At 35.0% G+C, this 21424-nt stretch overlaps 1 protein-coding gene across 4 annotated transcripts in view; it reads left to right on the top strand.

Moving 5' to 3' along the window:
• The window catches only part of KCNH7 (potassium voltage-gated channel subfamily H member 7), a 482562-nt gene that overhangs the window by 401041 nt on the left and 60097 nt on the right, over positions 1 to 21424 (top strand). For all 4 annotated transcript variants that reach the window (XM_032880309.1, XM_032880308.1, XM_032880307.1 and 1 more), the window contains 2 exons: positions 5489 to 5914; positions 20209 to 20608. In XM_032880309.1, the coding sequence (XP_032736200.1) occupies positions 5489 to 5914; positions 20209 to 20608 (826 nt within the window). The remainder of the gene's footprint in view (positions 1 to 5488; positions 5915 to 20208; positions 20609 to 21424) is intronic.

The following is a 21424-nucleotide window of genomic DNA, read 5'->3' as shown; positions in this document are numbered from 1 at the left end:
CCTGTAATCCATGCCCTCCTTAATACCCATCACCAGGCTCACCCATCCCCCCAACCCCCTCTAAACTCTCACTTTGTTTTCTGGAGTTCATAGTCTCTCATGCTTTGTCTCCCACTCCGATTTCTCCCCCTTCATTTGTCGCTTCCTTCTCCTAATGTCCTCCATGCTATTCCTTAAGTTCCACAAATAAGTGAAACCATATGATAATCGACTTTATCTGCTTGACTTATTTCACTTAGCATAATCTCCTCTAGTCCCATCCATGTTGATGCATGTTGATGTTGATCCTTTCTGATTGCTGAGTAATATTCCATTGTATATATGTACCACATCTTCTTTATCCATTCATCTGCTGAAGGGCATCTCAGCTCTTTCCATAGTTTAGCTATTGTGGATATTGCTGCTATGAACACTGGGATGCATGTGGCCCTTCTTTTCACTACATCTGTATCTTTGGGGTAAATACTCAGTAGTGCAATTGCAAGGTCATAGGGTAGCTCTAATTTAATTTTTTGAGGAACCTCCATACTGTTTTCCAAAGTGGCTGCATCAACTTGCATTCCCACCAACAGTGTAAGAGGGTTCCCCTTTCTCCACAACTTCTCCAACATTTGTAGTTCTTGCCTTGTCAAGTTTTGCTATTTTAACTGGTGTAAGGTGGTATTTCAACATAGTTTTGATTTGAATTTCCCTGATGGCTAATGATGATGAAAATGTTTTCATGTGTCTGTTAGCCATTTTTAAATCATCTTTGGAGAAGGGTCTGTTTATGTTGTTTGCCAATTTTTTGAATTGATTATTTGTTTTTTGGGTGTTGAGTTTGAGAAGTTCTTTATAGATCTTGGATATCAGCCCTTTCTCTATAGTATAATTTGCAAATATCTTCTCCCCTTCTGTGGGTTGCCTCTTTGTTTTGTTGACTGTTTCCTTTGCTGTGAAGAAGCTTTTTATCTTGATGAAGTCCCAAAAGTTCATTTTCGCTTTTGTTTCCTTTGCCTTTGAAGGACATATCTTGAAAGAAGTTGCTGCAGCTGATGTTGAAGAGGTTACACCCTATGTTCTCCTCTAGTATTTTGATGGATCCTGTCTCACATTGAGGTCTTTCATTCATTTTGAGTTTATCTTTGTGTATGGTGTAAAAGAATGGTCGAGTTGCATTCTTCTGTATATAGCTGTCCAATTTTCCCAGCACCATTTATTGAAGAGACTATCTTTTCTCCATTGAAAATTTTTTCCTGCTTTGTTGAAAATTAATTGACCATAGAGTGCAGAGTTCATATCTGGGTTCTCTACTCTGTTCCACTGGTCTATATGTCTGTTTTTGTGCCAGTACCGTGTTGTCTTGGTGATCACAGTGTTGTAATATAGCTTGTAATATAGCGTGATGCCCCCAGGTTTGTTTTTCTTTTTCAACATTCCCTTGGCAATTCAGGGTCTTTTCTGGTTCCACACAAATTTTAGGATCGTTTGTTCTAGCACTTTGAAAAATGCTGTTGGTATTTTGATTGGGATGGCATTGAAATTATAGATTTCTCTGGGCAGTGTAGACATTTTAACAATGTTTATTCTTCTGATCCATGAGCATGGAATATTTTCCCATCTTTTTGTGTCTTCTTCAAATTCTTTCATGAGTTTTTTGTAGTTCCTAGAGTATAGGCCTTTTATCTCATTGGCTAGGTTTATTCCAAGTTATCTTGTGATTTTTGGTGCTATTGTAAATGCTCTAATTTCTTTCTACAGTTACATTGTTAATATATAAGAAAGCAATTTATATCTTTGCACTGATTTTGTATCCTGCCACATTACTGAATTGATGTATGAGTTTTAGTATTTTGGGGATGGAATATTTTGGGAAGAGAGAGAGTTTGACTTCTTTGCCAATTTGAAATCATTTTATTTCTTTTTGTGGTCTGATTGCTGTTGCAAGAACTTCTAGTACTATGTTGAACAATAGTGGTGAGAGTTGGCACCCTTGTTGTATACCTGATCTCAATGGAAAATCTTTCAGTTTTTCCTCACTGAGAATGACATTTGCTGTGAGTTTTCCATAGATGGATTTTATGAAGTTGAGGAATGTTCCCTCTATCCCTATACTCTGAAGAGTTTTAATCAGGAAAGGATGCTGTATTTTGTCAAATGTTTCTTCTACATCAATTGAGAGGATCATGTGGTTCTTGTCTCTTCTCTTATTGATGTGTTCTATCACACTGATTGATTTGTGAATGTTGAATTACCCTTGCATCACAAGGATAAAGCCCACCTGGTCGTAGTGGATAATCCTTTTACTGTACTGTTGGATTCTATTAGCTAGCATCTTGTTGAGAATTTTGGCATCCATATTCATCAGGGATATTGGTCTGAAATTCTCCTTTTTAATGGGGTCTTTGCCTGGTTTGGGGATCAAGGTAATGTTAGCCTCATAGAAAGAGTGTGGAATTTTTATTCTGTTTCTATTTTTTATTTTTTTCACAGCTTCAGGAGAATAAGTATTATTTCTCCATTGAATGTTTGGTAGAATTCCCCAGGGAATCCCTCAGACCTTGGACTCTTGTTTCCTGGGAGGTTTTTGATCACTGCTTCAATCTTGTTACTGGTTATTGGTCTATTCAGGTTGTCAAATGAGACCTCGTGGTGCTAAAGTATGCTGTATAAATAAAAGTTTTCAAATCATTGGCTAGTAAAATTCATGAAAGAACTGAATGATAAAACACAGGCATACCCATGCAGAAGTCAAACCTGTACCATCTAATTTGGTACCATATCAATTACTGCAAATGCATTTTTGTCCATCAGCAGCATAAGGCAGCTTATAATTCCTCAACACACAAGACATTATTTCATGCCTCCCTACCTTTGTTTGTTCTGTTTCCTCTGCCTTAATAGTTTTTCTTTTCCAGTTTCCTCATCCCCCAGTTACAGTCTTTTCTTCTCTCCTCTCAATGTCTCACTTCAAGGGACATTTTACCCTGAAAAGTCTCTATGGAGACCACCCCTTTCATCAGCTCCACCACCAACTCGGAAATGGGTGGACCTCAGCAGGGCTTGCATTCACCTGCATGTCTTTTTCTCCCAGTAGGCCATAAACTGCAATGTCAGGGACAGTATCTTCCCAATTTTTCAGTCTCCAGCTTTTAGCACAGCAGTCCTCTGTTAAAGGAATGCTTGCATATGTGTGATGGAAAGGGCTCCATCCAGTTTTCACTTCTCAAGAGATGCTCCGTGGTGCTGAATGTATTCTAACTTAGACTTCTGCTTAAACAAGCATTCAAACTGCCCTATGTGGGAGGTTGGTACCAGAAGCATGTCACTTAAGCAGGGAGCAAACTCAAATACATATCCCTCTCATTAAGAATGACTTTTTGGTTGTTGCTGTTCTCGTTGGGTAATTACATACCCATTTTTTCTGAGAGAAATTTGTGAATTTAGGGATTTGGAAATATCTCAGTAGGTTAAAATTTTTAGCCAAGTTTTGTCAGAGTGCATAAAAGAATCTACTGAGAGAAAAAACTGGAAAGATAGCATGAATTCAGGTTTTAGATGACTTTGAGAGGCAAATAAGGTTTCGGATTTTACTTTGTACACTCTGAATCTCTCCTGTCTTTTTGCTTTGTTTTGTTTTGTTCTGTTTGTTTTTGTTTTTGCTTTTTTTTTTTTTTTTAGAAAGGGATATTACATAGTAACACCTTAAGAGATGAAGAGATGATCCTACAAAATATTATGGGCTCGTTTTCTGTACTGAGCCTAAGATTGGAGTTTTAACAGTCTGCAGTTATCAACAGTCTGCAGTAATCAACTCACAGATTTTCCAAACATTATTCTTCTTTACAGTTAGAGATAGAGATTGAGATCTTGGATTCTAAATATTTTCAATATTTCAGAAACAATGAAATCACCTTATTTTCCAGATTCCTGTCCTTTCTCATAGTAGCTTAAAATAAAGCCCTGTTTCCTGTTCAAATTTACTCTGGACTGAGAAAAATTGGTTAGGTTCTGTATTATTATGATTTTTTGAATTTAAGTTAAATCAGTTTAGCTGTTATCTTAAAACACCTTTGTCTATTTTAACTGAACTCTTCTGTTATATTTAAAAGTCTGTTGTATCTCATTTGTGGTTGTTATTAAACTTCTCAAGTTCTTTTTAAGATAACAATGGTAACTCATTATATGTGAAAAAAATGTATGAGATATGACAATGAAAATAAGATTTAACATTGAAATTTGCCTATGCTATTGTTATAATCAAGTTAAAACCTACAGGGATAAAATTACCAAGAACAGAGAAATAACACTCTTTGACGAACCAACAGGGATTGTCTGAGGTTCTTGCTGAAAAGCTGATAATATATTAGCTGTATTTAGGAGAATCTAGCCTAAGAAAATTTATTTAGTGAAATTAACTCCAAAATAGAGACATTGCATATATGTGGGATATTCATAATATGAGTGTCACCCATGGCTTCCTTAAAACATGACTCTATGTGCTACTTGTGGAGCCATCAAAACTTTTTAATTTTTGTACACTTCTATATTAAGACTAATTACATTTTTGGGGTCATGAAATAACCTTTTTACTTTTACCTTTGTTATTGAAACTTAGTCTGAAGTTACCAACTCATGAACTTTTCTACTGGGCTGTGATTCAGGTTTAGTTCTCATTTTTTTCAGATAAACTAAGATTTTACAAGATGAACTATTTTAGTCTACCCAATGTCTTACCATGTAGAATAAATCCCAGGGTTTAAGTGTCCACTGGTGCTAATAATCTTACAACATTTCCAGATCGATATTCTGAACATCTCCTTGCACCATTGTCTCTTTGTGATTCTCTAAATGTGATGGAGGAGTTTGAGTGAAAGTACATTTGTCCCAGAATAGAAAATATTCTCTCAACCTTTTAGGAAAAAGACTCTTTTGTGTTTATTTTAGACTTATGTGCCTTTTTTTCTAATTTTAAAAACAGATTGCAGGTGAGAAAATTGTAATTAGAGATTTGAATGAGTTGCATTTAATTTATCAAGGTTTAATTATAAACTAAGATATTTAACATATATAAATTAAATATGAACATGGATCCAAGTAGCCTGCTTCTATTCATTACAGACAGTCCTTTCTGAGGTTTGAAAACTGAATTACTCATATATCAGACTGATTTTATGATTTTCTAAAAACAGCCATGTATTTTTATTTCTGAGTAGTAGTATGTTCCAAAAGAACCAGTAACCACTCCTTGCTATTTCGGTGACAATACTCACTACTTTTCAGTGAAAATGATATTTATCAAGAAAAACTACTGGAGTTTTCTGGGGTCAAATATACTGCAGAATGGAGGTTTATGTTGTGTCCTTTAAACATATGCCATTTTCATACATACTTCACAATTGCCTGCATCCTGCCTAATAGATTTTGATGCATAATTACCTTACCTTTTTATAGGTCAGATCAAATAGTGACATTTTTATGTAGTGTGCTATTTTCTTTTTTTGCTCAGGTTCTCTCTTTAGGAGCGGATGTCCTACCAGAATATAAACTGCAGAGCCCACGCATCAACAAGTTTACAATATTGCACTACAGCCCCTTCAAGGCTGTCTGGGATTGGCTTATTCTCCTCTTGGTCATATACACTGCTATATTCACTCCCTACTCTGCAGCCTTTCTCCTCAATGACAGAGAAGAACAGAAAAGACGAGAATGTGGTTACTCTTGCAGCCCTTTGAATGTGGTGGACTTGATTGTGGATATTATGTTCATCATAGATATTCTCATAAACTTCAGAACAACATATGTAAATCAGAATGAAGAAGTGGTAAGTGATCCGGCTAAAATAGCAATACACTACTTCAAAGGCTGGTTCTTGATCGACATGGTTGCAGCAATTCCATTTGACTTGCTGATTTTTGGATCTGGTTCTGATGAGGTAAGTTACTTCAGAATCTTATTTTCTGAAAGATTGCTATTACAAAAGTGAATCTATTTCAACTGAAAAAAAAAAAAATCCCACAAGCGGTTGCTTTACAAACTTCCCATATCTCAGAGATGAAATTCATCTCATTGGAAATGCTATAAAATGAAATGGCATAGTCTTGCCACTGCAAACACTTCACAATTCTATTTTTGTTAAGAGATACTAAAGACTATCTTTCAGCTAAGAAAGCAAATTTTGGGGAAAATATTTCATAACACGTAACACATTTCCAAGCTATAAAATCTCCCGTGTTAACTTCATGGATATAAAACTGTCCAAGTTGATGATTTCTCTTTCTTTCTTGACTCATAATTGTGGTTTGAGACAACAGGAACTTATTTCATGTTCAAATTATGTGGAAGAAGCATCTTCTAAAATGTCTTGTTCAAAACTCTCTTAAATAATATCTAGATTGGAAAATAATTCTTGTGTTCCCAGTATCTTATGAAGTTGGAAACTTCAAGGAAATCTGACAAGTATATGTACAGAGCATTTTCTGGTTAAAGTCCATAACTTTAACCAGATTCTTAAGGGGTTCTTTGATCCAAAAGCAGTTAAGTTCTCCTACAGTTCCCTCCATTTAATTGCCACGAATTCTTATTGTAAAAAATCTTCCTGGATTCTATAATTGAATGGCTTACAGAAGATGTGGAAGTAGTTCTAAGGGAGTAGCTTGAGAAAGATAACCTCAGTGTGTTGAATTTTAAAAATTCAGGGTGCTTTTCTACCTGAGAACCCCATCTTTGCTTTTTGTTCAAGAGGAGGTCAAATATCAAATGCCTCCTACAGATGTTTGCTCCCTGACCATAAGAGAATCCTCCACCGCCAAGAGGAACAAGTGGTTTGGAAGTAACTTTTCTCCTATAGATCATGCCTGTTGAACTCTGGGCAGTTAAGAACAGGGCAGTGAAGGGGCACCTGGGTGGCTCAGTTGGTTAACCATCAGACTCTTGGTTTCAGCTTTGTTTGTGATCTCAGAGTCCTAAGGTGGAGCCTGATCCATGGAGCATGCTTTAGAGAATCTCTCCCTCTCAGTCTCCCTCTGTCACTCCCTGGCTCATTTTCTTTTTCTTTTTCTTTCTTTCAAATAAATAAGTAAAATCTTTAAAAAAAAAAAAAAAGAACAAGGCAATATGTTCTTCCTGGATTCTACAAACCTTACACAAAGCCTCAAGCCTGACTCTCCTCATCTGTAAAGATAATAATATTAATAATAATAATATTACTCCCCACTTACATTGTTTTATTTATTTATTTTTAATTTGAGACTCTAATGAGATAATACACCCGAAACTCTTAGAAAAATAATGAGAAAAGGTTAGTTGCTGTTAAACCAGTTGAACATTTCATGTTAGATACTCCTAACTTTGGTTGTTAATTAAAAAACAAGAAGGTGAAACACTTCTTGATACTTACTTCTATGAGTTTCTTACAATGGGTGATCCATGTACTTACATCAAATAAGTTCTTACTGATAAACAATAGAGTAAAATCTCATTCTTTCAAATTTTAAAATATGTACACCAAATTAAATTTCAACTTGGTGAAATAAAAGAATGAGTGAAAAAATAAATAGGTTAAATAGGATTGTTAGGGGAAGTTAATTTACTGGTGAAATTTCATCAATAACAATCAAACCAGTATTTGAATATGCTGATTAAAACCATTAAGATAGAATTTTTTGATGCAACATTTGATTAGTTTACTTCCAGTTACTACATCACTTGAAAATAATAAAATTAAAATATGTGATTTAGATAATCACTATTTCAGACTGGACTTCAAGAGCTGAAACAAAAATTAATTGTGATTCACATTAGTATAGGAGGAAATAGTTTCTGGGAAAAATGGTATCTGGACTATTTTTTCCATGTAGCATCAAGGCAAAGGTGAAGTTTGCTTCAAAGAAAGCAATACAACTTCTCCACTCCCATGTGCTTTAATGGGTTCTCCGATGGTCCCAAACCTACTCTTCATTCTTTTAAGATGTGATATGATATGGGAAGAGTTCTGACTTTGGACTTAGACACTGACTCTCCTTTCTGTCACTTACTTGTTATATTTTGGCAAGATACTTAACTCATTAAGATTTCATTTGTTTTTCTGTAAAATGGTGAAAGGTATGTTATGATTTAAAAAAATAAAGCAGCATATATGAAGAGACTAACTCAGTACCAGGTACATAGTAAGTACTTGCCAAAGGTTATACCTCTTCTCTTACCCATCCCTTTGGATTAAAGTCTGTTTCTTAATGAAGTCTTCCCTTAAACTTACATGTTGCCACATTAATCCATAAATACCTTAATAATTCAAGTATTGGACAAAAACTTATTGAGTGTCTATGATCTTACAGTAGTTATTTGATTAACTAGTTGCAGTTAGGAATCCTGAAGAAATGGAGACAGAAAGGAAATATTTTGAGGACAGCTATTAAGTTGCAAAGCAAAGGAGCATAGGGCATATATTAGAGGGAGATATGTAGGCATCAAGGATAGCAAGGGAAGGGATGGGTCTGGAAGGCAGATAAGGGTGTCAACTATTGGTGTGAGTTGGCTATGAGAGGTAACAACAAGGCCAATGATGAATTGGACTGCTTTATACATTTTTCAAGAGTAATAATGAAGATACTTCTTTTATATACAAACTATATTATGTAACTATAATTGGGCTTTTTAAAAAAAATATTTATTTGAGATAGAGAGCAAGTGACGGGAGAAGCAGAGGGAGAGGAAGAAAGAGAGCCCCCAAGAAGACTCTCTGCAGAGCACAGAGGCCAATCAGGGGCTCAATCCCAGGACCCCAAGATCATAATCTGAGCCGAAAACAAGAGCCAGATGCTTAACTGACTGAGCAACACAGGCACCTCTATAATCAAGCTTTTAGTTAGGTTTTTCAATACATAGTGACATTTCAGAATGATACTTTTCCAAAAGTGTATAATGTCTTGTAGTAAAAGTATTAAAAATATTTAGCTTCCATTTTTGTTTCTGGGGAAAAGAAAGAAGAAAAATGCTTCTAAAAAAAGAGATCTTCTATTCAAAGGAACTAATTTGGGAAGTTTCATCACATGACTATGAAAAAAAAAAAAACTTTTTGGGGTTTTTGACCCAAAATTAAATGGCAAATCCTAAAATCATTAAGCTAGAGGTCACTCTAACAAGACATTATCCAGTGAAATGTTTTTCAGACTGGGGTATCATAGAGGTGACTGAAAGAGTTGGCCTGAGTTCAGAGGCCCTCAAGAGTTGACATCAGGACAGACTGATAAGACTCAGAGCCATCCACCTCCACTGTAAAGGATTAGCTCGATTGTATCTACTACACTGACTGGAGTTTCATGTAATTTTTTTTTTTTTACAAGTTTTAATGAGAATTGACTTAACTCATTTTGCCATTTCCAGAAAGTGCTATGGTAACCTTTACTCGAGTAGGTTCATTCATTCTGTAAGCATTTATTAAGAACCAACTACTGCCAACATGCTAGACCCTGCATTTACAGACAGAATAAGACAAGGACTCCACTGTCTGGGAGATTACAGTCTACAATGAGAACAGCCAATGAGCAGAGAGTACTATCTGATAAATGCTTTAATAGTGTCATATACAGGGGGACATGTGAACATGGAAGGGGGGATTCCTGAAAACCAGTGGACATTTTCCAGGTAAAAGGGGTAGGGAAGTCATGCCAATTGGATGGGAAGCCCATTAGAAGCATGGAGCTATGAGGTGTTGGTTCCCAGTCCTATCAGACCCAATATTACAAATATTTTATAAACCCCTTTTTATTATTGTTAAATAAAAATCACAAATAAAGGGGTGCTTGGGTGGCTCAGTGGGTCAAGCCTCTGCCTTTGCCTCAAGTCATGCTCTCAGGGTCTTGGGATCGAGCCCCGCATCGGGCTCTCTGCTCAGCGGGGAGCCTGCTTCCCCCTCTCCCTCTGTCTGCCTCTCTGCCTACTTGTGATCTCTCTCTCTGTGTGTCTAGCAAATAATTTTTTAAAAAAGCTCACAAATAAGATAGCCTTTTATTTTCATTTTAACATAAGGGTTGAATATATATGTATGTGTTTATATAGGTATATATGTGTATGCATACACATGTACAGATAAATATGTATATCTATGCATATATTAACATTTACACACACCTAGAAATCTCATGACTGTGATAACAACAAACATGGACTGACATAGGCATGCTGTATATACGCAGTAGACAATACCACAGGACTTGCTGTCACTGAAGATATAATTTTCTAGAACAGTAAACAATTCCTACTGAAGGTCCAAACTAAACAAGTTAATTATCTCTCAGTTTACAAGGTAGCTAAATTCCTGGATATTTTAATGAATATTAAAATGTGCAAAAGTTAACATCTGTTTAGATGTAAAACCCAGCATTGAAGCTCAACAAATAAGTTTAGGTTTTGCCAATACGAATGACTCTGAAAAATTATATAGGACACAGATAATTTTTCTGCTGTTGGAGACTGCTCTAGGCATTATAGGACTACTTACCTCACTGTACTGGGAAGTAAAGAAAAATTCAGGAAGTGGTGTCAAATACTATAAAGATATAAAGTGGGATGAAGGCCGGAAATAAATCACTAAGCATGTCAGTTCACTATGCTGAAGTGGTGTCAGGTCAGATATTTGCCACAGCCAAACGGAAGTGGCTTCAGAAATTAACAGAAAGCAGGGCGCCTGGGTGGCTCAGTTGGTTGAGTGACTGCCTTTGGCTCAGGTCATGATCCTGACTTCCAGGATCGAGTCCTGAGTTGGGCTCCCAGCTCCTTAGGAAGTCTGCTTCTCTCTCTGACCTTCTCCTCTCTCATGCGCTCTCTCACTCATTCTCTCTCAAATAAATAAATAAAATCTTTAAAATAAAAAAAGTTAAAAAAAAGAAATTAACAGGAAGCATGTAGGGCCCCTTCTTGCTAGAATCTTGGTAATAAAAGGAGGTGGGAAAGGCAGTACTAGAAGGCTACACATGGTGAAGGAAAAGAGTTACTGTTTTTGTTTCAGTTTCTCCCCTTAAGAAGTTTATGAGCTGACAAGAAAAAGCCTTGTGATGCAGAATGATTTCCACAGGTGGCTAATTTGGATGAGGCAATTAGGAACGATTTGGGGGGAAGTGCCATTTGAGTTGAGACTTGACCAGAAAAAAAACGGTCTCTTGAAAACACACGGAGAGCATTTCAAGCAAAAGAAAACACTACTGAAAATGGCACATCTGGGGAACAAGCTTGGTGTGTTAGAGCAGAGAGGCCGGTAGCAGCTGGGGTGAACCATAGTGAATTGGGAGTTGAATGCTAAGACAGGAGGATGCAGTGACAGCGACCAAATCACATGCAACCGTGACATCTTGGGCATTTGGGGTTATTCTGGCTGCAGTGGAGCCTTCTGAGTGGGAACAACATAATCTAATGGACGGTTTTAAAGACCTCTTGGCTGATGATCTGCAGACAATTTAGTCAGGCTGGAAGCAGGGGAAGGCTTCTTCAAAGCTTTGAGCTTTTGCTATAATGCAGCAGGAACAAAACAGCAACAGCTTGGACCACATGGTGGCAATAGAGGTGAGGAGATAAAGACACATTTGGAATATAGTAGAGGGGAGCTGTTAGGCTTGTTGATGGATTAATATTGTTGGAGGAGTAAGAAACAAAGCAGAATTAATGATGGTTCAAAGATTTTGTCATTTCTTTCTTTTTGTTTGAGATATTTTGGAGGATGGAGGTCCTGAAGCAACTTTCCAGATAGGAAAAACCTGGTGAGAAGAAGGTGCATTATGGGAGAGAAATTCCTGTTTGGTCCATGTGAAGTTTGAGGTGCCCATCAGTCATCCAAGTACAGATGGCATGTAGGCAAGTCAGGGACTCCATGAACAACTAGAAAGATATATATGTGAGTATAAGAAAAAGAAGCGAGCTCCATCAAATTATTAATTAGATATAATCATGGCAAAGATTGGTTTAGACCCGTGCTTCTCCCTCAGGACCATGCACAGATTTTGATGTGGATCTTATAAAAGAGTTTGGAGATTCATATTTGGTAGGTCTAAAGTAAAACCTTGAAACCTTCATTTTTAAAAGTGGCAGGAATTTCTGCTGTTTAGATATGCAAGATTTGGTGGCCTTAACTGGATCAAAGAGGAAGTCCATGTGCTCATGGGTGAACATTTCTACAAAACAAAGACATAAATCATCAAGTAAAGCAGTGGTTTTAAACTAAATATAAGGACAGCCATGATTTCATCATCGCTTAATTCTAGCTGAATTATTAAAATTTTTTTTTCTATGCATCACAGCATCTCAGATGACCTTAGAGAAAACAGTTTTGTCAATGTCAAAATAGTTAATTAACTATTAGTGTCTTCCTTGCCAATTTCTCTAAATGGTAAGCTACTGTAATATTTCAGTTTTATTTACACTCAGCCCTGAAGAAGGAAACCTATTTGAATTTTGGATCTATATTATTTTAGCTATAAAACATATATCCTATAAATGCTGAGGATAGCTTGGCATATACATTTTTACTAAAGCAGAATTACACATACATTTTATATGAACATAATTGCTCACTTTTTCAAAACACTCATTTGACGTTTTAGCCTAAGTAAAAGCAAATCTCCTACTAATAACTAGAGGATTTTCCAAAATATTAAGAAAATATGTTGAAGAAAGGAATACTGACAGGGATGCCTGGGTGGCTCAGTCAGTTAAGCATCTGACTCTTGATTTCCACTTAGGTCATGATCTCAGGGTCCTGGGATCAAACCCCACATTGGGCTCCCTGCTCAACAGGGAGTCTGCTTCTCTCCCTCCCTCTGCCGCTACCATCTCATGCTCTCTTGGTCTCTTTCAAATAAATAAATAACATCTTTAAAAAAAGAAAAGAAAGAAATGCTGGGCAATAACTAGGCTTTCCGATGTCATTAGTATCTTCCTATTGTTAATGCCATCCAGACAGACCAAGGAAGGAAAAGAGTCTCTGTTTCTTAATTTTTGCATCATCAAATATCATGCCACCCATAGCAAATTGTCTCAATATCACTGATGCAAGAGAACAACATTGTTGACTCCATCTCCAAAAAGTCAACTTTTCATTACCTCCCTCAATTTTTCCCATATTTTGCTTATCTGACTTTCAAATATATCAGCTGTTAGAATCTAGAGCGTTCTCTTTAGCTACAGACTTCATTAACGTCTTCCTCTCCTGAAAATTAGTGTTTTTTTTTTTTTATTAAATACTTCCTTTGTGGACCTCTCTCCATTCCCACTTTACTGTTACTTTTCATGAATCCTGAATACAAACAAGGTCTTCGAAACTTAAGTATATACAGTGCTCTTTGAGGGGAAGTTTTAATAGAAAAGAGGAGTTTCTGTTGACATTGATATGTTTGTTTCATTAGTCTGTTAGATGCATCATAGAAAGGATACAAGGGAAAACTTAGCCAGCATCTGTATAGAAATTCTGATCACCTTGTCAGAATTCTTTCTGAACCTGATCTCTACAGTAGTGCCATTATTTTGTTAGAAGTGAATTGCTAAGACATTAGACATACTAATGTTCAAATTTAAAAACCAAGATACATTTTGAAGAACTGTATACATAATATATTCCTACCCATAAAGTGACTGTGTCTCCATTTAGATAGTTCTTGGAAGTTAAGGCAGATGTCTCCATTGGATTGTATTTGAGGTTGTTGGTCATGCCTCTAAAACTCTGTGGTATGACAAGTGAGAGACACAGGGTCCCCAATGCAATAATTTCTGAACCAAGGAAATATAAGAACATTCCATAAAATAAATATGTTTTTCATTTAGCTGACCATTTATTCATCATGTATATGTGATCTTTTGTCTACAATTTGCTAGAGATGACAAAAGGTTCAATTTTTAGTTAAATATTTCTCAAAACAAGTCAAATTCTCTTTTTAAAATATAACATCCAAAATTTTTTATTCATTGTAACACTTGCTTATTACTATTTAAAATCATTTGATGACCAGTTTTCCACGTTACTGTAACTAAAGAAAGGGAAAGTGAGTTCAAATTGCAGCAAAATAGAATGTTAATTATAAACAAAATAAAAATAAAAACATCTTGATAGTAAAGGTTGTTAAATATTGGAGTGAGTTTCACAGGGAGGTTGTAAAATCTTGAGTTTGAAAGCCTCAGTTTGTGGAGGAATTTGTGAGGTTTGGTATGAATAAAGAAAGAATAAATTAGGTGATTTCCTTAAGGTTTTTTACATACTCAAAATATGGTTTCTTTTTTTTTTTTATTGTATTAGTGAATGTGTCCTTAGAAATACTGGAAAAAGTGTGACTCAAACTGAACAAAAAACTCAAAACTAGTTTCAATATTGTTAAGTTTTATTGGGTAAGCAATTCATGGAATGGTATATATAAGCACCAGAGCTTAGAGGGAATTGAAATAAAACCTGAAGCAAAACATGAGTGTAGAGTTATGTGTTACTAAGTGTTCCCATTTCCCCACTTGTACCCAAATATTTCTTGACAAACAGAACAGAATGATGGATTAAGTAGAAATTTTCAGTGATGATTCATTCTTTCAATACTGTAGGCAAAACTAAAGATCACATACTTATATTTCCCCATTTAAAAATAAATAATTCTATCCACTTACTACAGGCAAAAGTTTTAGAAAGTAAACCTCTGAAATAAAGTATTTTAAATGTAAGATTCTTGAAAATGCTTACTTAAAATTTATTTTGAAAATTATTGAGCATAATATTTTCTCTTATTGATGAGGATTTCTCAGTTTAAGTGTAACCAGATTTATTCTTAAGAAGAGAATTATTTGATAATAGTAAGAAGTCCCCTGTTCTAATTTCAGGCCTTCAGAAAGAATTTCACTTACACTAAGAAAGGATATTACCTCATCTATTGTAAAATATCTAATAAAAAAAAATTACATGGTCATCTTGAGTCTGGGTCTGGTATCTAACATGTTTATAAAATTACAATTGTTTAGAGTATATATATTTAAAATAAAGTTTAGTTAAGAAAGTCATATTTAATAAAGGAAACTAACTTCTACCTCAGTATAAAAAAGTATCTAGGATTTCATTTTATTTTTAAAATTTTTATTTTTTTTATTTGAGAGAGAGAGAGCACATGACAGGGGAGGGGCAGAGGAAGAGGGAGAAGCAGACTCCCTACTTGAGCAAGGAGCCTAACCTGGGCTTGATCTCAGGACTCCGAGATCAAAACCTGAGCCAAAGGCAGACACTTAACCAACAGAGCCACCCAGGATCCCTGAAAGTATCTAGGGCTTTAGTAAACTATGATATGGGCACATTTTAAAAAAAAAAATTTAAATTGGATGATATGCTTCAACCACCCAGAAACTTGAATAATTTGAATTGCCAGGGGAAGAGTTATTTTACATTTTAAAAGCTATGACAAGGTACATTAAAAATAAAAGTCCTAAATAAGTATACTTTCTTTACTGTAGCATTCAGGCAGAAAGAGTTTGCAATATCATTCAATCACAGTTAAAGGAGTTCAGGTCTGAAATGGCATAGGTACTAATGAGGCGGAGCCATGGCTTGCTAGAATTCATTATGTCTCCTTTGCTACAGTTCATGAGCAGAACCAAAAAACAAAGTACCTTGCTTCAAGCTACTGCAAACTAACTCACCTCTTCCTCCACCTTACTTACTATTATGATATCTTACAGGTCATAATCACATAATCACAAGAGTCTTGTGAGCTCTTATGCTCTTTTAGTCTACCAAAAGTAATAATAAACAGTATTTTTTCTAATACCATAAAAAGTTAAGAAATAACATCTATGAGAAAATTTTTTACCTCTACTCTTTGGAAATTATTGCATAGGTTAAAAGATAATTTTATTTCTATTTTTAAAAATTCGAGAAAAAACCCACAAAAATAGATTTACATAATATGTCTGAAATTAGAAATTAGATATACTGTGAGAGAAATATATATGTATATATATGCTGAAATTCTAGTTAGCCAAGTTTTGACATTAATACAACTATAAGGTAGTTGTTGGTCTCATTTTTCATTTGCACGTAATACAAAGAGAGTACATTGAGCTAAACAGTGGGGACTAATAGTCTCCAACAAATCAGCAAGAGGAGATTGATCATTCTTTAGGCTACTGTCTCTGAAATTTTGGTGCAATCGTTTTTCTCTTTGTGTAATATGGGCAAAACACTTTAAATCTTTAAAGAGATATTTAAAGAAGAAGAAAAGAGTTATTGCAATCTTAGGTGTCATCTACAAGATATGCTGTACACAACAGTAGCTAAGGAAGAATACCCAGGTGTGTTAGCAGCATCTTGACAACAATAAAAATAAGATCAAGTCATTTGTTACATTGTCAAACAACATATGTGATTATTCTTGATTTCATGTTATGAAATCACAAGAGAATGGCTTTGACTGTTGAAGTCAATTTTCACTCATCCTTATGAAGCAACTGAAAGGTGAAACAACTATTTAGTTATTTCTCCCCCTTTTCTCTCCCTCTACTTTTCTCTCCTTCTCTCCCGCTTCCCTCCCCTCTTGCTCTCTTTCTCTCCCTCCCTCTTGCTCTACAACTGCAATTATTTTGTTGGAATAATGTCAGTTGGGATGAGACTTCATCATGTGCTATATTTCTTAAGCTTTTTTTTTTTTCCAGGAAAGATGTTACTTATGTGTTATTATATAAATTACATTCATTTATCTGCTTAAAGAACTTACTATCACCTAGGTTTTATCTCATTTTGATATAATCCTAGAAGAATCAGATTTTTTTTGAAAGAAGGAGAAAGGAGGGAGGTAGCCTACACAGCAGATTGATTCCTTTTTCTTTTTCTTTTTTTTTTCATAACATCATTTTTGTTTTACTATCTTGGCAGCTAGAAGAGTCCTTAGTACTTATTATCACAACATGTTATTAAAACATCTCATTTGTTTTGAAGCATTTCACCTCATTAGCCAAATACCCTAGAGAATTTTCATTATATTTCATTTATTTTTGAGGTTCAGAGAGAAATTTTCTTTCAAAGATAAAAAGTTTTGAACAATAATCTTCAAATACTTCTGATTTCTCAACACAAGTAAATAGGTAACAGAGCAAGGAAGAAAAACACACAAACTGAAGCTGTGAAGTGTAGAAAGAGACACATTGAACCAGGGTGATTCCTGTTACTGAAGTCCAAGCAGTCAGTGCATTTAAATGATGCTCTCATCTTTAACATTACTGCCATTTCCTGAGGAGGCCAAAAGGCTGGTGTTAAGAATCCTCCAGCTGGAATTCTAGCTAGCAAAGTAATGTATTTGGAAAATGTGTAAGGTCTATCAATCTATTTCACAATATATTGTTCCTGCTTACTGATGGAAACTAAAGCACATGGGATATTTAAATAACATAGAAAGCTAGTATTTATGGGGCATTGTCTACAACCCTGTGACGAGGCATTATTATACCCATTTAGAGATGAAAAAATTGAAGTTTAGAAATTAAATAAACAACTTGTCCAAGATGACAGACTGGTATGGATGCAGAATCCATACATCCATTTGTTTGTTCCAAAGTTCTAACACCTAACAAATCAGCTAAAACAGACATATAAAAACATTCTCAACATCACTTGGCATCAGGGAAATACAAATCAAAACTACATGTGGTATCACCTCACACACGCCAAAATGGCAAAAATCAATAACACAGGAAACAACAGATGTGGGCAAGGATGCAGGAGAATTTGGAGCCCATTACACTGTTGGTGGGAATGCAAACTGGGGCAGCCACTCTGGGAAAAAGTATAGAAGTGCCTCAAAAAGTTAAAAATAGAACTATCCTACAACCCAGCAATTGTAGTACTTACCCAAATGATACAAACATACTGATTTGAGAGGGAACTTGTACCCCGATGTTTATAGCAGCACTATCAACAATAGCCAAATTATGGAAAGAGACCAAACGTCCATCAGTTGATAAATGGAAAAAAAAAGTTGTACATGTATATAAGGGACTATTACTTAGCCATCAATAAGAATGAAATCTTGACATTTGCAACAGTGTGGGTGGAGCTAGAGTGTATTATGCTAATGACAAATACCATATGATTTCACTCATACATGAAATTTAAGGAGCAAAACAAAACAAAAACAAAAAATAAGAGAGAGAGAGAGAGGAAAGCAAACCATAAAAGACTATTAACTATAAAGAACAAACTGAGGGTTGCTGGAGGGGATGTGGGTGAGGCTGGAGGGATGGGCTCAATGGGTGATAGGGATTAAGGATGGCACTTGCTGTGATGAGCCCTGGGTGTTATATGTGATAAATCACTAAATTCTACTCCTGAAACCAGTATTACACTATATATTAACTAACTACAATTTAAATAAAAACTTGAAACAAACAAAAAAGAACCAACTAAATTTGAAAAAAAAAAATAGCTGCTCCATTAAATTGTTGGTAATTCAAATGATGGAAGTTGATTTTTCTTCCAGAGAACTACATAATACTAACTTAAACTCTCCTTTTATTGATCAAGAAGAGATAAACTCTTTACATCTGTGAAGAAAAAAAAAATACTGTTTTCTTTATTCCACCTTGAAAATTAATAACTCAACATTGAAAACAAGGAAGACCCACTTTTCCACACAATCCATAATGAGTAAAGACTAGAGCCCAAATCTGATAAGCACATCCCAACTACATAATCTCCTCTCATCTCTAGAAGGTTCCAATACAAACTGAAAAGAATTCAGAGGAGACTGAAGGATCTCCCTAGTGACCACTCTGGCACAAGAAAAAGGAAAGAAAGAAAGAAGATAGATAGATAGATGCGGGGGTGGGGGAGGGAGGAAGGAAAGAAGAAGGAAGGAAATGAAAGAAAGAAAGAAAGAAAGAAAGAAAGAAAGAAAGAAAGAAAGAAAGAAAGAAAGAAAGAAAGAGGAGGAAGGAAGGAAAGAGAAAGGAAGGAAAAAAGGAAGGAAAGAAGAAAGAGAAAGAAACTACAACACTTATTATGGAATATTAATGAAACTATTTTTCTTAACATTTAGTGCTTTTTTTTCCAAGTCAATATGAAAACATAGAGGGCAATAGCTCTGACATGTGCTATTTCTTTAATTAAAATATAAGCGTTCTTAATACAGTTGGTTGTACTTTGCAAAATAAACACCAACAATGAACACATAAAATGACTCAATAATTGATTGGTAAACACCATGTAACTATGGAATAATTATATGCCCTGTGAATTATATAGTACTTATAGCTGACATTATTTAGGAAACCTAAGAAATGAACTTGTAATTTGTACTTATCAGATTTCAAATCCAAACAACCAGTTAAGTATCCTGTTATTATATAGAAGTGTCCTATCATTAGATACCTGGTCAGTAATAATCATACAATTAGTTACACATATCACATCCCAAAGAAAAATACATCATATCATTGGGAAATCAAGAAACAATTCATCAATGTACCACATTTAGAAAGTAAAAATGAATTTAAATATAGTGCATAAGGCATGCATACAATCATCCAATAAGGCTCCCAATGATGTGTTTGCCTGGCTCATTATGCGGGCTTCTCTCAACTCTGACATCAGCTCCTCAGCAAGACCTTCTTTGGCCTTTCTTTCTAAAGTCACCGCCATGCTGACCATGCCCTCAGACACCCTCTCTCATACCACTGTGTTTTATTATCATTATCACACTTTTCACCGTGAAATGAGCTTATTGTTTGTTTCTTTAAAAAATAACTCTCTCTCCCCACAAGACAGTAAACCTTGTTTCTCCTCGTTAGAGAAGGCATTTTGTCTAGTAAGTAAATATCTCTTTCTGTTATGAAAGTGATCATGTCTGCCTGCTCAACACTATAATCCCAGTATGTGGCCATTATTAGCCACACCAGCAACACACAGTGATGTTTATTGGTGAAGGAATAATTTACTGAGTATTCGTTATCTTCAAGGACTTGGTTAGAAGATATAACTGGACAGGTGGAGTCTCTGTCCCATGGGTCTTGCATGTTACTATAATGAATTAATGTACCACAGACATTAAAAGTATTTCCCAAAGCAGATGTAAAATTTTTTAAAAACCACCTTAATACTTAATTCAAATATGCATTCATCCTCAGTGCTGCCATATTGTTTTAACTTGTTTTACTTACTTTGCTTCACAGGAACATACACTGAATTGTTTCCCAACCATTTCTGACCATACACATTTATTTCCACAGACAACAACATTAATTGGTCTTTTGAAGACAGCTCGACTCCTTCGTCTTGTGCGAGTGGCCCGGAAACTTGATCGATATTCAGAATATGGCGCTGCTGTTCTAATGCTCTTAATGTGCATATTTGCCCTGATAGCTCACTGGCTGGCTTGCATTTGGTATGCAATTGGGAATGTAGAAAGGCCCTACCTGACAGACAAAATCGGATGGTTGGATTCCTTAGGACAACAAATTGGGAAACGTTACAATGACAGTGACTCAAGTTCTGGACCGTCCATTAAAGACAAATACGTCACAGCACTTTATTTTACCTTCAGCAGTTTAACCAGTGTAGGATTCGGGAATGTGTCTCCTAATACCAATTCGGAGAAAATCTTTTCAATCTGTGTCATGTTGATTGGCTGTAAGTAGATTTCTCTTTTGTTATCTATTAGGATAAAATATCACAAAATTGATATCTGTAGACAATTCAGAGTAAGGCGAAGAAAAAACTATCGAAAACTGTAGAGATTATGGAATTACATATATGGGTATTATATTCTATCAAACCTGATTCTGTCTGTGAAGAGGAGATGCCAAAAGGACTTTCAGAACCTCAGAAAACCACAAACATAAACTGGAGTTATGTAGATCTTGGGATTCCAGAATTGATACTTATAGTTCACTTTTGCTGCTGTAAAACCACTGGTAGTGGTTATTTTCTATTTTAAGCTGAGACCAGATTAGAGTAGGAAAGATTAGCTTATATTACTAGATAGATAGAAATATATATACACATACATATATATATACACACACACACACGTTACTAGATATATATATACATATATAACACATTACTAGATAGAAAAATATATATACAGATATATATATATATTTCTAAATAGAAAAATATATTTCTATATAACATATATAACATTTCTATATAACATATATATTTCTATGTAACATATTTCTATATAACATATATAATATATATTTCTTAAATATATCTGTATTTATAGACAGATAAATATATATATGTATTTTTCACCACTTATTTGCTAAAAATTCCTTTCCCTATAATATTATTCCAAAGTTTAAGTGATTGCTCTTTACCTTGTAATGGGGTGATGACATGAACATCATTAAGAGATATATTTTTACAATAAGAAACAAAAAATTATATGTTCAACTAAAGATATTTTAGTATTTTTCAAAATCATAGTGTGGAGTCACT

The sequence above is a fragment of the Lontra canadensis genome, unplaced genomic scaffold (genome assembly GCF_010015895.1).
Source record: "Lontra canadensis isolate GAN:19392208 unplaced genomic scaffold, GSC_riverotter_1.0 scaffold69, whole genome shotgun sequence".
In the NCBI taxonomy this organism is placed as follows: domain Eukaryota; kingdom Metazoa; phylum Chordata; class Mammalia; order Carnivora; family Mustelidae; genus Lontra; species Lontra canadensis.
Note: the sequence above shows the minus strand (reverse complement) of the source record. Positions and strands in the feature narration are given on the sequence as shown.